Source organism: Acanthaster planci, linkage group LG08 (genome assembly GCF_054643075.1).
Source record: "Acanthaster planci isolate LZ-2023a linkage group LG08, COTS_SCS, whole genome shotgun sequence".
Lineage (NCBI taxonomy): Eukaryota > Metazoa > Echinodermata > Asteroidea > Valvatida > Acanthasteridae > Acanthaster > Acanthaster planci.
The window spans coordinates 7,417,738-7,435,024 of NC_141784.1; the positions used below are offsets into that span (position 1 = coordinate 7,417,738).

The following is a 17,287-nucleotide window of genomic DNA, read 5'->3' on the forward strand; positions in this document are numbered from 1 at the left end:
ACCAGGCTTCGACGTGAAGGCCTGTCCTCTTAAAAGTGTGTGGCGACATCATCACTGCTGTGGGTGAAACAGGTGGCTCAGCAAGCGTTACCGATTCCTCCAGGTTGATCCCAGCGGGTTAATTTTAGGGATTTGTAGGGCCCAGTGCAGGTCAAGTTCCGTATACGGTACTTGGTACCCGTTACAATATAATGTATGGTACATACATGTACATGTACACACCATACCAGCCAATGCCACACCAAAAATCCATTCCAAAGCATCAAAATACACCATGCAAACAGAGGAACACACAGAGCTGTTAACTATAAACTACACGTCAAAAGGTCAATGAATGTTACTGTAAAGGGAAAAATGTTCTGATGTTTCCATATTCTCAAATTAAAGGTCTTAACCACTTGCCACCGGAGGATGTGTAAACACACATAATTTTCCTTATTGTTTCATGGAAGACGTGTACACTTGTTTAAGAATTATGTTTTCATTTCTGTGGTTGATGTACATATATTAACACGTCACGCTCGGTTGGGTCAAAGTGCGGAAGATGATTTACATGTAAATGTGACCCACTCTGCAAAAAGGGTAATAAGTTGCTCAATGCCAAAACATGTTATGGCCTGTTTGGAGAAGACAAAGTTTCTTCAGATACATGTATGTGATTTTGTGCCTTTTCCTTAAATAGCTTCTATAACATTTATACTGGTATTTTCAAAATTTTTGACTACAAACATTGATACTGATGAATAAAAATGAAAATTTGATCATTCAGTAGTACATGTAAATAAAATGGTAAAACTGTGTGCAATTGTTGTTTTATATAGAGTGATTTAACAGCCCTGCAACAAAGAAGTGAATAATGACAAACACCTTTGAACAGATTTCTCACATCTACTTTATTTTGTTTTTAAGAAAATGGTACCAGTATGTAGGTAATAACGCAGGTCAGTACTTGATACACGTTTTTGTGCCTTTTTGTTTGCAATGCAGTACATTCAGATTATAATGTGATAAGCAAAGAAATAATGATACAAAATGAATCCCAGTATTCCTACATGCATGTTTCCTTCAGCAATTTGGCTAAGAACAAGCAAATGGGGTACAAGACTGAACTTCAATGTGGATGAAAAAATACATGTCGTACATGAATCGCATAGTGCGTGTATGCTCACTGTACACGCACCCACTCATATGTCCATGTATATACAATACAGGCAGGCCACGTGCTCGCGCTTGTGTACGAGTCTGAACACGGCATCGGAAGAGTTCAACAATTTTTTCCATCGTTAAGGTAGAAGAACCTAAAGCTTTATGCTGAATATTGACAATAACAAAGATTATGTGTCGGCCAGCTCTTGCCTGTTACTTTTTGTTTCATTCTGGATGATATAGTGAGCACGCAGCGCAAGTCCCGAAATGATTATATGTCAACCTCGTCCCCATGGACTGCCTTGTGTGAGAGTGGCCGCAATATGGCGGCTAAGAATTGCCATGGGAATGAGGTTGATTGCATGTACAATCGATCCCTGGTGAACAAGTACGGCTCCTTATATTCATTTTGTATAAGTTGATAGATATGGTGCTGTAGTTCATTATTTGTAAATAAGGGAACCCGCCTGCCGGCATTGATATGTTCGCACCAAATGTCTGAACTGTAGTCCCAGCGTATATGTGCTTTACTGCAGCATATTTTTTATTTTGGACTTTTGATGGGGCTGGGAAAAAGCATGGGAAAAAAATGAATTTTAGCTCAGATTTTATTGTCACATTTTTTTGTATCTAGATTAAACAAGCCTCGAATTAAGTAGTGCATGACTTGATTTGCACCACCAGGCCATGCTTGAAAAAATGGGCCGTGATTTCACAAACTGGCCGTGCAAAACACGGCTGAATGGTTCGCTAGCTGAAACGCTGGCCGTGGGTGACACCTATATGCTATGGGCCTTTTGTATGTGAATCAGTTGATGTCTGGACATGCACCACAATTTTTACAAGGACAGCTGAGCAACGCCTGAAACAAAAAATTTAGGGGGAAAGAATGAAAATACTGATGCCTATATTCAAGAGTTGCCTCCCTATGTATTTTATGGACGCCAGAAGTACTTGTATCTTGCATGGGTAAGAGTTTGCAAAAAAAAAACAAGCCCCCAAAAGCTTTTTCGAAGAGGACCTGACATTAACTTGTAAAAGATGCATGCTAAAGTCAAAAAAATTCCTTGAAATTTTCAGTGAAAGATAAATCGTTTGTTTAATTTAGTCTCATTTTTCTGATTGAAGATAGTGGAATGACAGGTGCATGTGGCAAGACAGTAAGCAATGGATTATGTGTAATTCTGATCTACTTAACCTTAACTTCCGTAGGGCGTACCAGTATGTGAAATCATATTGAAATCGGAGGATTCAGGACTGTTAAAGTGCATGTTCTCATGGTCTATGCGGGCTTTGGCCTATATCGGCTGAATAAGGCAAATAAATCTGAAATAAAACAAAATTTCTTTTGCACATATCAATTCCCTGGTTTATTTTTGACTTACCTCCCCAACATCATAGATGAAAACTCTACCCTCTGTATCTCCAGCAGCAATTTGCTGGCCATTATGAGACCAGCGCACACGGTTGGCTGCAGGTTGCCCATCCAATGTCACACTGACAGTTGGAACCTGAGAATCCAACCAAGTACAGGCGGGTTACTGTAGTCTAAATGATGCATTTACTGACAAATCCATAGAGTGATGTTTGCAATTGTTACTGTTCTTGGATATCTATCATGTCTATAGCTTAATCCATGACTAGAACTGGGAACCAAGAGTACAATGCTCACAGAAGTAAAATGCCTCTTTAATCAGCAAGATATTTACAAACACTCAAAAACCAAAGGTGGATCAAGTTTAGGAATGCACCCAGTATGCAAAAAATGGACGCAAATGTACCTCAGTAATGACTTTTTGCCAAATTAGAGCATAGCCATAGGACTTACAACACGGTCGTCTCCTTATCAATGCAAATGTGCACAAGGGTGCCACTGACATGACCTACTGTACCAAACTCTTCGGGCATGGTAAAAATCTAATCCTTAGGAATAGTTGTTCACGGTACCTGTTGCTACATCTGACTTGAACCAACCAGCCACCACTGGCAAGCTTCATGGTCAAGTGGTTAAGACGTCTGCACTAGTAAGCAGGAAGTTATGGGTTTGAATCCCACCTGAGTACCCTTTTTTTCACAAGCTTTCGGGAAAGCACTGTGTATACAGTGTTACAATACACGTCAGGCAGGGCTAAAATCCATAATTAAAACAACCAAATCAACTTCTGACAAATCTTATTATTGGTAAAAATATTGAATGAATGCATTTGTTCTCGTTCTTGCAGTAAACTTCTTGCAGTACAGGTGCACACAATCATTCTGACACAATTGGTTCACTCCGTATATTAAAATACAGTACTGATAACTAACAATGCAACCACTTCTTGGGTTTGATTCCAAGTAGTACATGTAGTACATGTAGTTGCTTAGAACAGACCAACTGTCCCGTGCCCATAGTAGCACTCTAACCTGCTGATGGATGGTAATTATAGTTGAACTCAAAAAGAGCAATTTCTTTTTTGTTTACCTCAGTCTCATTGTTGAGATTCCACAAGTCCAGTTTGCCCATTCCATCTACTGCCGCAAAAAGGCCTGGGTGAATAGGAGACCACTGTACATCATACACATAGTCACTGTTGTCTTCAAATGAGTACAGTGGCTTGGATTGCTACCGATAAGGAAGAAAAAATGTGAACAGTTAAAACTTGAATGAGAATGTGAACTGCATTGCAAGTTGTGAATTATCCAAATTAAAAACTTCTGAAGTGTTTTTTATCACAGTACAATCCTCTAAAAGTTCTGAACTTGAGAATTGGTAATTTTATAGAACTTGAACCAAATAAAATGTTTCACACATTTCATATTTATGATGCTCTTATGGACTCTATCAAACAAAAATCCACTAAGTCAAGGGACATCAGTTATCCCAATATTCTGTTTACATTACACACATTTGATTTTCAGACTCCATAACCAAACATATATGACCAATCACAACAAAATAAGCGTAAAGTTGCATTGTTCTCTTTCCTATTTTGAAGATTCAAAGTCACATATTAACGCGGAGGTCAATTTTGGTGTTTTTGTAATATTTTGAAAGAGTAACCATCTCTTATTTCATTCAAATATTACAGGATCATATACATTTAGAGATAATACTAAAGATAATAATAATGCGGGCATGCAGGTCGGGGGTTCGAATCCAGCTGGTGGCCCTGGGCAAGTCACTTTACTCCCATGTGCCTCTCTCCACCCAGGCTTAAATGGGTACCTGTGAGGGCAGATTTGGTTATGTCAGCCATGTGCGCCTGATAGGGCAGCATGAGAGCTGAGATGGTTTCAGGAATATTTAGTTGTTGTGAGCCCAACTTGCAGGCATACAGCACCTTGAGCATCACTTGTGATGGATATGTGCACTACATAATAATCTGCTATTATAATTATATATTTAAAGATGTTATTTTCTGAGCAATTTTAATGACAGCATTTTTTGCACCCGGTCAGAAATATTGAAACATTGTCAGAAACAAAAACGCAAAGCTACCAGAATGTCACATTGTCACCTTATATTTTTACCTGAAGTGTTCCATGTACATGTCCATACCACTGGAAAACTCTCCTTCTGTCGAATTAGAAACTACCGTACAATTTTTGATTTTTAATTCCCACTTATAGCTCAATTTGTGGTAACAGGTCTCATATGTAATCCAGTGATTCCAAATATTTACTTTAAGACTGATGATGGAATTTTAACAAAGTATTTAAAGTTTGTTACTTGACATGCTTTGGAACAATACCGGTAGCTGGTGAGCAGTAGAAAAATACTGTATAAAAACTCCACCAAATCAAATTACAATACTCCAAAATTTGACAATTCATCAACAAAAATACAAACTTTAAGGCTCCAGAGTTTGATGGTCCAATCAAATGATGAAGACAGGAAGAGATGAGAGAAATCCAATTGTCCTTGGACATGATGGCAATCAATCCCTGTTACTGGTCCTTGGTGTGCTTCAAATGCTTCATTGATACCAGCTTTACTGTGGGATAAAAAATGGTAACAATATTACCAGTAGTGTAAAGATGGATGATGCCTGGATTTTGACTTGATTCCAAGATTGAGAAGGGGGATTGATGTTAATTGTCCCATCACATCAGAAGATACGACAGTGAGAACTCATCATTCAGTTCTAGATACTAACGATAGCAGTGAGCATGACAGACATACTGTGCACATCTATATGTCAAATACAGAACTTTGATACAGAATGATACAAATAATACTTTATTTACATATGATTGAACATGTTGAAAAGGAAAGAGAACTATGGACTGTTGTGGCTGTAAAAGTATCTGCATTGATGGTCACTAAAAATCAAATTGAAACCTTAAACTTTTTGCCACATTTGATTTTAAAAATAAATTCAGTGCACGAGTAAATGCATGTCAAATGATAATTTTAAACATCTTCACAATTTAAATTTCTGACACTGTGAAATACCCAAAAATGGGTTGGTTCCTAACCATCAATCAAGTGGTTCCTTTGTGCAAAATTACTTTCTGTGAGTAAGGGAACTCAAAGCTAGGGATGGCTATTATCTTGGAATGTCAATATCATGGTAACTGTAGAACAGGACTTGAAATTAAATTCCTGACCAGCTAGAGTATAATCTTTGATTCATGAGTAACATGCTTGTTGGAGCACAGTTAGTATTTAAATACTTGTGTTATCTTACGGTACCTTCCATGTCTACAGGCAGTGTACACAGACCCATCCTCACTACCTACAACAAAGTTATTGACGTCATTACTAGGGAATGTCATGCTGGTCACTGCAACTGACTTGGACTGTTTGTAGTGTAATTCCATACTGTCCTGCATGTAAAATGGGCAAGAGTACATGGAGAAGGAATGAACTCAAAAAATCTTTCACACCCAGATTTTATTGGCCACCAACACTAATTACCAACATTTCACTTCACAATAAATGTTAAACTGGTATGCGAAGAGATACTATTTCAGAAATTTCCATAAGTGTGATTGAAAAACTGAAACTACAGGTTTGATAAGCTTCGTAGTGTTTACCTGCGGTTGAGAGAGCATGTCTAAACTCCAGGAGCACATCTTACCATCTGTGGAAACACTGATCAAATTATGTGCATTCTGGGTTCCCACAACATTCACGCAGTACACAGGGTGCTGTTGATAAAAACAACACACAAGAAGATGATCAAACTTGACAATTCTAAGAAAAGGAAAAATATGTTTCAATAACTAAAGATGAACATTCCTCTAAGCACTGCCATTTTCGATTCAGAACTACCGGTAGGCAAACAGAAGAAATCATTTTGTCACATTTGTACGTTGGGCCACAGAACAAAAAGGAAATCACTAGGAAACTCACAGTATGTGCTGCTGCTGATAGCGGGGATCGCTGGACTGGAGTCCGCTTGGTACTTCGATTATCCCACAAGACAATCTGACCAGAGTATGTTCCACCAATCACAAGGTTTGGGTGGAAACGAGCAAAGGCTGCTGACATCACTGCAGACTAAAGAGAATTAAATAAACATGTTAACACTGGCACCTCCATAGACCTTGGGCTTAACAACAACATTTTGCACTAGCTGATTTTTTATTGTTAAACAAAGACCCAATGGCAAACTGACAAATAATTACTAGACTTGCTTAGCTTGAGAGAGAAAACTCTTCTGGATTTTTTTAGTGGGGCACACAGACATCTCTACTGATCAACCACAAACTTCATTACAAGTGCACACTGAATCCAGGACCGTAACTAAAATCAAGAGCATAAAAACTAGCAAGGGGTTCTGAGCAAAATGTCTTACCTGGAAGTGGAAGATAAATTCTGGCGAGGCTTCCTTGAATTTCATGTTCCATACTAAGGCCACACCATCTGGTTCATGAGGAGATTCTTCATTGTTATTATAGGATCCAACCACCAGCTCTGGGAACTACACATAAGGCGTGAAGTAATGGTCAATATCTTGCAAAAGGTTTAGTGATTTAACTCAATATCTAATTTAAGCCTGCCTTTATTTTTAAGTTTGATTTCCAGAACAAAAACAGGAATTCAGGAAACACAAACTAAAATCTAACAATTACAAGTTGACTTATTTCAAAATTCGCATTGGTCATGTTGGTGAGATAGACTTAGTTACAATATATGATACATGCATCAGTACCTGAGTTGACCAATCAAGTGACGTGACAGTGCGATGACGAGACCATCGCTCATCAAAGAACTGATAGTTCAAGGAGAGCTTGGCTCCTGCATCCTTATCTCTTGTAGATGAAAGTATAAAAGATAATGAAAAAAATAGGAAATTAAAGTCAAGTAAGGAGCATGAGGCAGGCAAATGAATAGTTCTGCCAGACACCAGAGGCCTATTCCATAATGCAATAAGTACATCAGCATAGACTACATCCTTATGTCTCCACTGTTGAGTACTTGCGAATGAACAATATGGACAGCATCCAGGTACAAAGCACTCTGATCTCGGTATGTATGTACATAAATGTAGAATGCCGACCATTGTGGTCAGCAGTAGATTATTACTCGAGCATGTTTAGTGCTTTTCTAACTCCATTTGTAACAGTAAGCATGTTACATTATTTTCTTCCAAATTATGAGATTAACTTTTGTTTGAATCTGCACTACTTTTCAAATTTCACTTTGCATGCCTTTATGACAATAACTGGGAAAGGGACGATGTAACCCCTTACTCTGTTTGAAGGCTCATTCACTAGACGGGGTAAGATTTGAGGAAACTGAAAATCAGCAAAAATGCCTCCTGTTTATCCCTATATCCGTCATTTCGACAATTTATTACACCACCTGATGTACCTGCAGTATCCTTGTTGCTAATTTTTCTAATTAACCCTAACCACCCAAGGGTTGCTGGACCTAACCTTCCCCAATCACACAAACTTCAAAACCTTGGAAAAACACTCTTACCTCACAGTACCCAATCCCACAGGCTTCAAAAGTACCCCTGTTGCAAGAGTACCTCATCACACAAATTCCAACAGGTTTTTACCTGAGTAATTTTGTTTGATATGGCAGGCCCACTGCACAGTATAAAGAGTATGGAGTATTCAAACAAACTCACACACCATCATGCTGCATATCCATCCCCAACTGCTGGGATAAAGTGAGAAGGCCACAGTTCCCATTCAGTCAAAGTTCAACTGGGTATGTGCAGGCCCACAGTACCCATTCAGTCCAAATTCAACAGGGTATGTGTAGGCGCACAGTACCCATTCACACAAAATTAAACACCAGATAGTAAGCTACCGGTACCAGTACCCAATGCCACAAACTCACACACGTTACTGGTTAGCGAAGGTTAGGGTTACTTCCCAATAATATTCATCTTCCCCTTCCAAGCCTCTTTTTCCAACTGACTTTTGAGCTGCAAACATTTTCATGGATTTTTCAAGCCTGTATGAAGTGAAAGATCACCATGATTGATGACTTCAAGGGAATATACAGCCATTTTGATCAATATGAGTGACAAAAAAAATGCTAAAAACTGCACGTAACGAACGAAATGGTGCCCGAGTTTTCCATAAATGCAGCCAGTACAGTACTGCAACATGTGGCACATGTACAGTTAAAAGCACCCCCGTTCCGAAGGGTACAATCGTGCCATGCTGTATCCGTTACCTGTATGCCTCCAGCCCATTTAATTCAGGTTGAGTTAGCAGTGCCGAGTCCTTACGGTTTAATATTATACACCAGCCACTGTTCACTAATATTCTATTGCAATGGAGTGGGAGTAACAACACAAGAGTGTGTGCATTGTCAAACTTCAACTTGCACAAGTCCTTCATTTACTTTCGTGCAAAATTTGGAAATACTACAGTACTTCTAGTTCTGGCAACACCATGCCAAGTAAAACAATCCACGCGTCTGAACTCATTTTTCCAAAATCCAGAAATCCAGAAAAATCTGGACAAATCTCATCCCTCACTACATGGCTATTACAAGTTTCATACAAGCTAATGAGTAAGTCATGATATTGCAAGCAATCTCTTGCTGACTATACACTCACCCTTCCCCATCTTCATCACCCTTGCCTCGATAGTCAATGAAGATATTCTTGTCTTCTGTCAATGCTCTCTCCACCACCTTGCTGCTATGGTTGAAGAAATTCAAAAATTCCTCTGAAGCCAAGATCTGGTCCACCTCTTCCTCAGTCAGTTCTTGCACTAAGTAAAAAAATGAATGTTTACCGATTGCAAAAAAATAGATTCATGCAGCATAGGACACATCTCATCTTCCTAAGGTTGGAAATGATCTGAAAACCTGCAGCTTACAGAATACATGACTAGAATTCTTTCAAGACATCCCTATCTTGCATTTCAATTTTGCCATACACAAGTTTTCAATCTTCAGTTACATCAGGTGTTTACACTTCTCACAATACATGAACTTGAAAGACATATAGAATCTTTATCCAGAAGGTAATGCTTTTGCATCTAAATGTAATTTATGAATGACAGTTTGCAAATATTTAATTGTACATGTATATAGAAGTACCTTTCTGTTCTTCTTCTTTCTCTTCTTCAATTAGTGGTGCTTCAGGGACAGGAGTGACAACTGCTGGTGCTGGAGTCACTGGCATATCTTCCTCATCATCTGTCACATACATGTAAACACTTAGTGATTACTGGTCATGCTTCATTTTGTGAAAGATTCAAAAAGATTACACACAGATTATCAAAGACACTAATATATCTGGTGAAGTTTTACTTTTTGATTTGACAACTGTGAGTGCACTTTACTTACACAAAGGAGCAGGAAATGATTTACTTCTGTCAGAACAGCATATTCCTGCATATTTTAACATTAATTTTCCTAATCTGTAATCTGAGTCTGTGATTTTTACCTGTGCATAAATTTGTTTTGTGGATACATTTTTTCAACTGAAACTTGCCAAAAATTTTAGTTATTATAAACGTCCTCTGAAGTTTTCACAAGTTTGTTCTCATGGAAAAAATCTTATTTAAAATGTTGTAAGGTAGACTAGATCTGAATCACCATCTCTTGCTGATGGTACTACACGTAGATAGGTACACATATTTTCTTCAATGATCCAAACTGCACCTGCTCAATCAAAATTGAATTCCACTCCAACTGCATCGGAATGCTTGTGTTGTGGCAACATCAACTGCAGCTGTTTCTTTTTTTAAAGGCTACTTTTTACCAGATCATTACAGACGTGGGTACAGTATCTCTAAATGTCTGCAAAGGTATTCCAATGAGAATGGCAAGATGGCATGAGTAACCATCAGTTTATATCACATACTTTTCTGATCAACCTGGTAATACATGTAGCAGGAATAGGAAACAATGTATGCAAACTTGTCAGAGGACATGCATTCCCTCAAACATGACAAAGAAAAGGTACCACTGGAACCATCCAAAACATGCTCTACACTCTAATATGCTACAGGTTGCAACACTTCTAAGGTACACTGTACACTACTGTGTATGGGCACACATACACACACATGTACTCCATGCTAGCTACATGAACACATGCAGGTACATGTACACGTATGTGATTATTGGCCTATAAGATACCGTATCACCAGAAAGTATGGCTATTATCAAACCATGGCATAAAAGCACATTACATGTGCTTGTTGGAAGGGCCTCTACATTTTTGGACACACAAATAGAGTAATCATGTACATGTACATATATACACGTAAATACCAGTTAATGAATGCATGGCACATACATTTCAAACCTGCTTGTACATGTATTTACCACTCAAAGTGAAGTGGGGGGGGGGCAATCCCTCCAAACCTCTGTACCTGTCACAAGGTTTCTAAACCAAATTTGATAACATTGCTTATAGCTTCGCTTCAGCAATACTGGTAGGTTCTACATGTACATGTGTGGCCTTGGTCAACATGGTCAAGGTGTTTATCCTGGCTCAGCTGATTTGCATATTTCTGAGGCCGCATGTGGTTGCTCTTCACCTTGATTTTGCAATGTACATGTATGCAGGTATGTACATGTACATGTATGTACGCAGGTGCTAACCGGTAGGTCAGTGAGTGGCTGGTGCGTGCTGCACTGTGACGAATGACAAACACCTTGACCAAGGCTAATACATGTGTAACACATCAAACACACTAAGGACACTTAAAAACTTGTTCTTACATGTTGTACATGTACATGTAGGTGATGTGAACAAAGAATATGAAACAGGCAATTCAAAAAGCGGAAATATTGAAGCTTACCGCCAAGTACTCAGATGTACACATGCACTTTAACCTCGCAATACAACAGCGGAACGACGTGTACAATATTGATGATGGGACATAGCCAGCACAACAATGAGCCAGTTTGGTCTTCCAACAGCACACGTCTGAACTGAAACATGTCCAAGGCTAACCCGGAATAGCAGCATGGGTGCCTGAGAGTCTGTCCTACGGTACATGTACAGTATAAGTGCAGCCATTTGCTGACACACATGTATGCCTTGCTCCCGAAAGGTCTTGCCAATTTGAAAAACTGAAGTGGCTCACTGAGACAATGAAAACTGAGTCATGCAACAGACAACGTACTTATGTATATTATAATGAAGTGTACACGTACCACAAAGAAAAAAGGAATGAAGGAATAACCTGCCTTAAACATGTCATGAAACTGAGCTAATGAACAAGTTCAGTATTCGAACAGCACATGCCCAGTACCAGCCTATTTGGGAATGGCTACATGCATGCACTATAGTCTGTCCCATTAACACAGCCATATGCTGATTCAATGCACGTGCTTGGTTCCAGAAAGACCTTGGCTTTTTGAAAAACTACATGTACAGCCATGACTGGTAAAATAAAAAGTCTTTGTATATCAACATAACAAGCAAGATCTGATACTTTGTACTGTACATGTACATGTATGTACATGTATTCTCTTTCGGTTTTCAAGTTTACCTCGTAGTCTCCACCTTCAAATAATGTTAAATTTACACAAAAAGGGCAAACAACAAAATAGCCTAATTATTTTGTTCATATCCATATTTCAGCAGTAATACATGTAAGGCAATAAATTTGAATAAAAGAAAATAATTCCTTTCACCCACACATACACAAAAACTCCTACACTGTACCATGCAGAGCATTTCATGCAATAGTTACACAATATATACCTTCAGCATCAGATCGGTCTGGCAAGTCAAGTGTGGGTATCATACATGTAGCAAGAGTGTGATCCGAAGAAAAGTCACAGAGACACAAAATTAATACACTGGTAGAGAAAAACCTCTTCACTTGTCAAAACCATAATACTGACTCACAGCATGCTTGAAAATTGGAAAGGAATGCTGCATACACAAACAAAGTATGTGTTTGTCAGACCATTGCGCAATTACATGTATATGTATATGCAGCAGACAAGGTGCATGTATACATGTACATGTAGTATCATCAATAGCTTGTACCCAATTAATTTAAACCGAAAAATGCTCAAATTTTTGCTGTCAATTATCTGGCACCAGATAAAAATATCTAACAAAACTGAAATGATCATTTTGAGCTTATGTGCATTATTTGAGCTAAATGTGACACTAATACACAAAACAATACCATAAAATAATGTTTACATAAACTTCACATTATCAAATTATGCATAGTAAAATTTTATTATCCTGTTTCTGGGTGTTTGAGGTATTTGAAGAAACACAAAAGTGCTACCTGCACATGCATTTACAAACCATACACAAACCTTCCTTGTCCTGGGTCTCTGTTGGTGTCTGAGTCTCCTTTGCATATGTCACTATCTCCTTGGGTGGAAAACCCATGATGGTAGGTTTAGACCTACCAAGTTTGATCTTATGCCTTGGACTGGCACTGCAAGATGAGAATGACATTGACAAGGTGTCATACATTGAAAGCAAGGTCAACTGAATACTGGTATCAAAACTAACTCATCTGAATAATGGTTAACCCTCCTTTGGTTTTACAGCACAAATGCCCAAAGTCACTGGTGAGCATGTGTTTTCTATATGGAACTCAAACATACACAGGTTCAGTGTGTACACAGTAGGTTGTCAGCACAAAATGACCCAGGGTCTTTTGTGCAGTCCTCTTCACTGCATTTGGTTTACTGCACAATTATGCACATGAAACAGTGAAGCACAGTTGTTGGGCAGCACTAAAGTGCAATCTGATATTCCTGTGAGGGACAGTTGGTGTAGTGCACAACACAACACAGCTGTGCTTCTTTGAGGTGTTTACCAAGTGACCCAAAGAGTGACTTCAGCATAGGAGGGTTAATGCAGTGTTATACACAATAATCAAGCCACAGCATGGTACATGTATACGTGTAATTACAACAATCTACTGGTTAATGTAGAGTGTACATTGTATACATTGTCCATGTATGTACACGTACCTGACAACATATGGAACTGTATCTGGTGTACTGGAGTCCTGACTTCCTCCATCACTTGCAGATGATTTGGAAGGTGAGGGGGGTGACCCGACTGAAGTAATACAGAAAGATACTATACATGTAGATACATGTACATGTACATTCAAATGGGACATCCACGTAACAAATGCACATGTACAGAGTAAATTTTGCAGTATCCTATGAAGCCTGTGTACCAGCACTGCCTAAAAGTGTAGGATACATAATGCAAACTTGGACTAGTGTGCTTCACTCGGATCTGGATCGGTGATCCCATCATTGGTCCGCTCAATCCATTAGGTGGATTTTGATGTCAGTGAACCGACGATGGATCACTGATTGTTATCCGGATCGGTGTGAAACAAACTGACCCATAGGTAAGAAATATCAAGTAAATCTCAACAAATTAATTACATGTACATGTACTCTCAAGTATCTGCACTAGTGGTGTCCCCCTTTAAGAAAATGTTGCCAAAGTTATTATACACATACCGAGTATATGTACACGTATCTTACCATTTTTTTTCCGGCCAAAATACATGTACATGTAGTACGGTAGTAATATTAAAGATAATAATAATTTATTCATTTATGAAGTGCAAATTTCATATAGATACATGTATATTCAAATGCGCTGTACAATGAAGACATGTGTAAGGTCACAATACTGGCCAACTTTCATGATGCAAAAAATGAACTTTAATTTATCAGATGATGTAACCATTTTCAAGCAATGTTTGCTTGAGATTATAGTTGTACATGTATTTGAGAGATAAATAAAGATAAATAATTCAGTGTAAATGCGAGTCTATAATTTTTATTCACGTTGAAGAGCAAATTTTAGTTCAAAATGGCGCCCAAAAATGGGACATTGCTTGAACAAAATTTAATGAACTCAACTACTTTACTTATAGCTCACGTATTTTATCACAATGGTCATATTTTTTGAGTTAAGCAATGAAGTAATATTTTGGCCCTTTACAAAAAAAAAAAAAAATAAATCCACGCTCCAAAATGGCAGCTGAACCTGCGTTAACGTTCGTTTCACATCGTGTCCACCACACCATACCATGACGAAAAGGGCCAGAATCATCATTTACAAGCCTCACCCTTACCTGTAAAAGCCATTTTTATTCAAAATGAGCTTAATAAACATCGTGTAAAATGTGTGCTAGACCATAATTACCCTCGAGGATGAGAAAACATCAGCATATCGATCGCTATAATTTTCGTGTCCATTTTGTAACTAAAGTAAAATGTCCACATGTTTTAACTGGTGATCAACGCAGTCTGACTAGTGGTCGTACACGTGCAATGGTACCCTGCATGGATGACCTAAAGGTCAATTGTTTTAGGCTCGAATACGTCTTTTCCGAGATAAAGCTATTTTAAGCACCGTGTCCACCGCGCGCCGCTTTCGCGTCTCTTTGTAACGAACGGAGAAAGTTGCTGCGCGCGACAGCTTTCCCTCCAACAATCAGGAAAAGAGCAGCCAATATCCGGAAAAAGAGCAGCCAAAAGGTTTGTATCAACTTAAATAGATTTTATTTTCTGTATTTTTTTGTGAAAAGAGGTCAGATGGCATTGTAAAAGGGAAGATTTTAATGGATAGTCAATGGGTGATTTTTGGGCTTTGTAGCGGACCGCTTGGATGGTTTCGTGTGAATCGTGTCCACGTTTAACGAACAGAAGAAAAAAAATAGTAAACATCTGAAGTCCCGCTTGAAATTGCAAAACGACAAATAATTTACACTTTTTAAGCTAAAGTCCATCACAAAAATGAACAAACTTAAAGAATAGCCTTGCCAAGTTCAACAAATCATCAGTGTTTCACGTTCGTTACACACCGGCACTTTCGACTTCGCCCCATTCGTATTAAAATTCGCCCCATTTGTCATCTAATAGTATGGGGGTGAGTTCGCAGTGAATTAAAAGTAAATGGAGCGAAGTTGATGTAACACGTAGGCAAGTGATGTTTACACAGATAGGGGAACTTGCCTTTGTGGAACCCCTGGGGTCTTGTTAGAGTTTTTTTTTTATGTTTCTACAAATCAAGCCACTGCCGGTTATGTTAAAAAATTGTTCTATTTGAATTTTATTTTTCTTCTATCTTATTTCAGAAGCCAGAAAGGAGAAAAAGATTCAATGGTTGGATAAGATTATATGTCTGTAGATTCACATGTCCTTGTGAAAGAAGCTTTAGTAGTAATTAAATCAAAGATTATTCGATTTCAACCATTCCTGTTGCCATTTCTGTAATTTCAGGACCCCACAAGAGCCTGCCGATCGCCAGCTCACTGCAGGGGATATAGTTGTCGTCGCATTTGAGGATGCATAGTATCCAGGTGCCATCAAGCGCATCATTAGTGATGAACTGGCAGTTATATACTGCATGGATCGTCCAAATAAAAATAAGCAAAGTTTTGTTTGGGAAAAAGATCTGACCGTTAACAGGAAATTCATTCTGTGTGTTGTTAATCCAAGTTCACTTATTCCAGATCCATCTTTGCGTTACTTTCACTTGGACAGCAAAGAAGTAAGTAAAATTAATGCACTATACAGTGTCTATGCTAATAAGTATTTTTAAACGTTTATTGCCAAAAGTAGTTTTGTCTAAGTATGTCATCAGAGGTTTGTCTAAGGTCTGTAGTCAAAAGTTCATCAGTTTTTCAGCAAAGATGAGTCCCCCAGGTGGCACGAACTGAATAAATTCAATGAAATTCATTTAATGAGATGTGCCATGTTCTTCAGATGGGATCGTCAGTGTATAGCCTCCACAATGAAATACAGTGTTTAAGAAACAAGATTAGAATGAAAAATAAAATAGTCATTGACTCAATTTACTTGTTCCTCAGAATTGTTTAATGTTGCAAATGGTGCACATTTAAATATACATACATGTACTTAAGTTCACAATGTCAAAGATTTCAACTTCTGTGAAGCTCATGTGCAACCTTCTTGCATGCATATAGGGCATCTAAAAATAGGCTGAAGTGGCTTATCAGATATGTAGATCACAGAGATGCTCCCAAGAAATGAAAAAGCATGTGCATGTATTAATACCTGCACATAGTAACACAGGCAATTTTCTGAAGGTGAGGCAACTGCCTTGAGGGCTCCAGTAAAGCAAGTCATAATAAACTTGTCACATGAAATGTTAGCTTTGATTCGAAATTTTTGGTGTCCGTGTCATTTTTGTAACTAACGTTAAACTACAGGACAAAGATCTTTGAAATTGAGGGTATCTGTTCTTTGGTTGTCAATGATAATGTCCTCTTTGAAGTACTTGCAAGCTTCGCAACCAGCTGTTTTCCTCAAGTCATCAAACTGCAAATCATTTAAAATTGTTGTGTGTGAAAAAGTACACTTGTTAACGTTAGTTACGGTGTCCACCTTATTAAGATATCGTAAAATTAGTAACAATTAACATTTTTTTTAAAGATGACCTTCAGAAAGGAGGAAAAGCTTAACCACAACAATACAACTCCACATTGTTTTTCTTTGACTTTTATTATTGCATGGTTGACTGCAAAGTGGACACCGTAACCAACGTTAACTTATGAGGTCCCCCTCTACAGAAAGCACTGCATGGAAGAAAATTTCTTGGGCCGATTATCTTCCCATTGCTATTTTCTGATAGAGGGTGGTCCATTGTCATAATTTAAAAGTAAATTAAACACCTTTCACTAGATTGAATTTTTACCTATGTGTCCCATTTTTGTTAGCCAGTATTGTGTCCTTACACACATA

At 38.2% G+C, this 17,287-nt stretch overlaps 1 protein-coding gene and 1 long non-coding RNA gene across 6 annotated transcripts in view; one reads left to right on the forward strand and one right to left on the reverse strand.

Moving 5' to 3' along the window:
* Positions 1-17,287, reverse strand: part of LOC110988786 (cytoplasmic dynein 1 intermediate chain 2-like) — a 36,296-nt gene that overhangs the window by 7,645 nt on the left and 11,364 nt on the right. For 4 of the 5 annotated variants that reach the window (XM_022252609.2, XM_022252611.2, XM_022252612.2 and 1 more), the window contains exons 4-16: positions 13,520-13,610; positions 12,851-12,975; positions 12,276-12,293; positions 9,650-9,748; positions 9,162-9,318; positions 7,290-7,389; positions 6,933-7,058; positions 6,488-6,634; positions 6,169-6,282; positions 5,825-5,958; positions 4,979-5,123; positions 3,611-3,751; positions 2,532-2,657 (exon numbers count right to left, since the gene is read on the reverse strand). In XM_022252609.2, the coding sequence (XP_022108301.1) occupies positions 2,532-2,657; positions 3,611-3,751; positions 4,979-5,123; positions 5,825-5,958; positions 6,169-6,282; positions 6,488-6,634; positions 6,933-7,058; positions 7,290-7,389; positions 9,162-9,318; positions 9,650-9,748; positions 12,276-12,293; positions 12,851-12,975; positions 13,520-13,610 (1,523 nt within the window). The remainder of the gene's footprint in view (positions 1-2,531; positions 2,658-3,610; positions 3,752-4,978; positions 5,124-5,824; positions 5,959-6,168; positions 6,283-6,487; positions 6,635-6,932; positions 7,059-7,289; positions 7,390-9,161; positions 9,319-9,649; positions 9,749-12,275; positions 12,294-12,850; positions 12,976-13,519; positions 13,611-17,287) is intronic. The other variant, XM_087139562.1, reaches the window with a different exon arrangement.
* Positions 14,196-17,233, forward strand: LOC147798348 (uncharacterized). The gene is made up of 2 exons (XR_015426077.1): positions 14,196-15,058; positions 15,803-17,233. It is a non-coding gene; the product is annotated as an uncharacterized LOC147798348 (long non-coding RNA).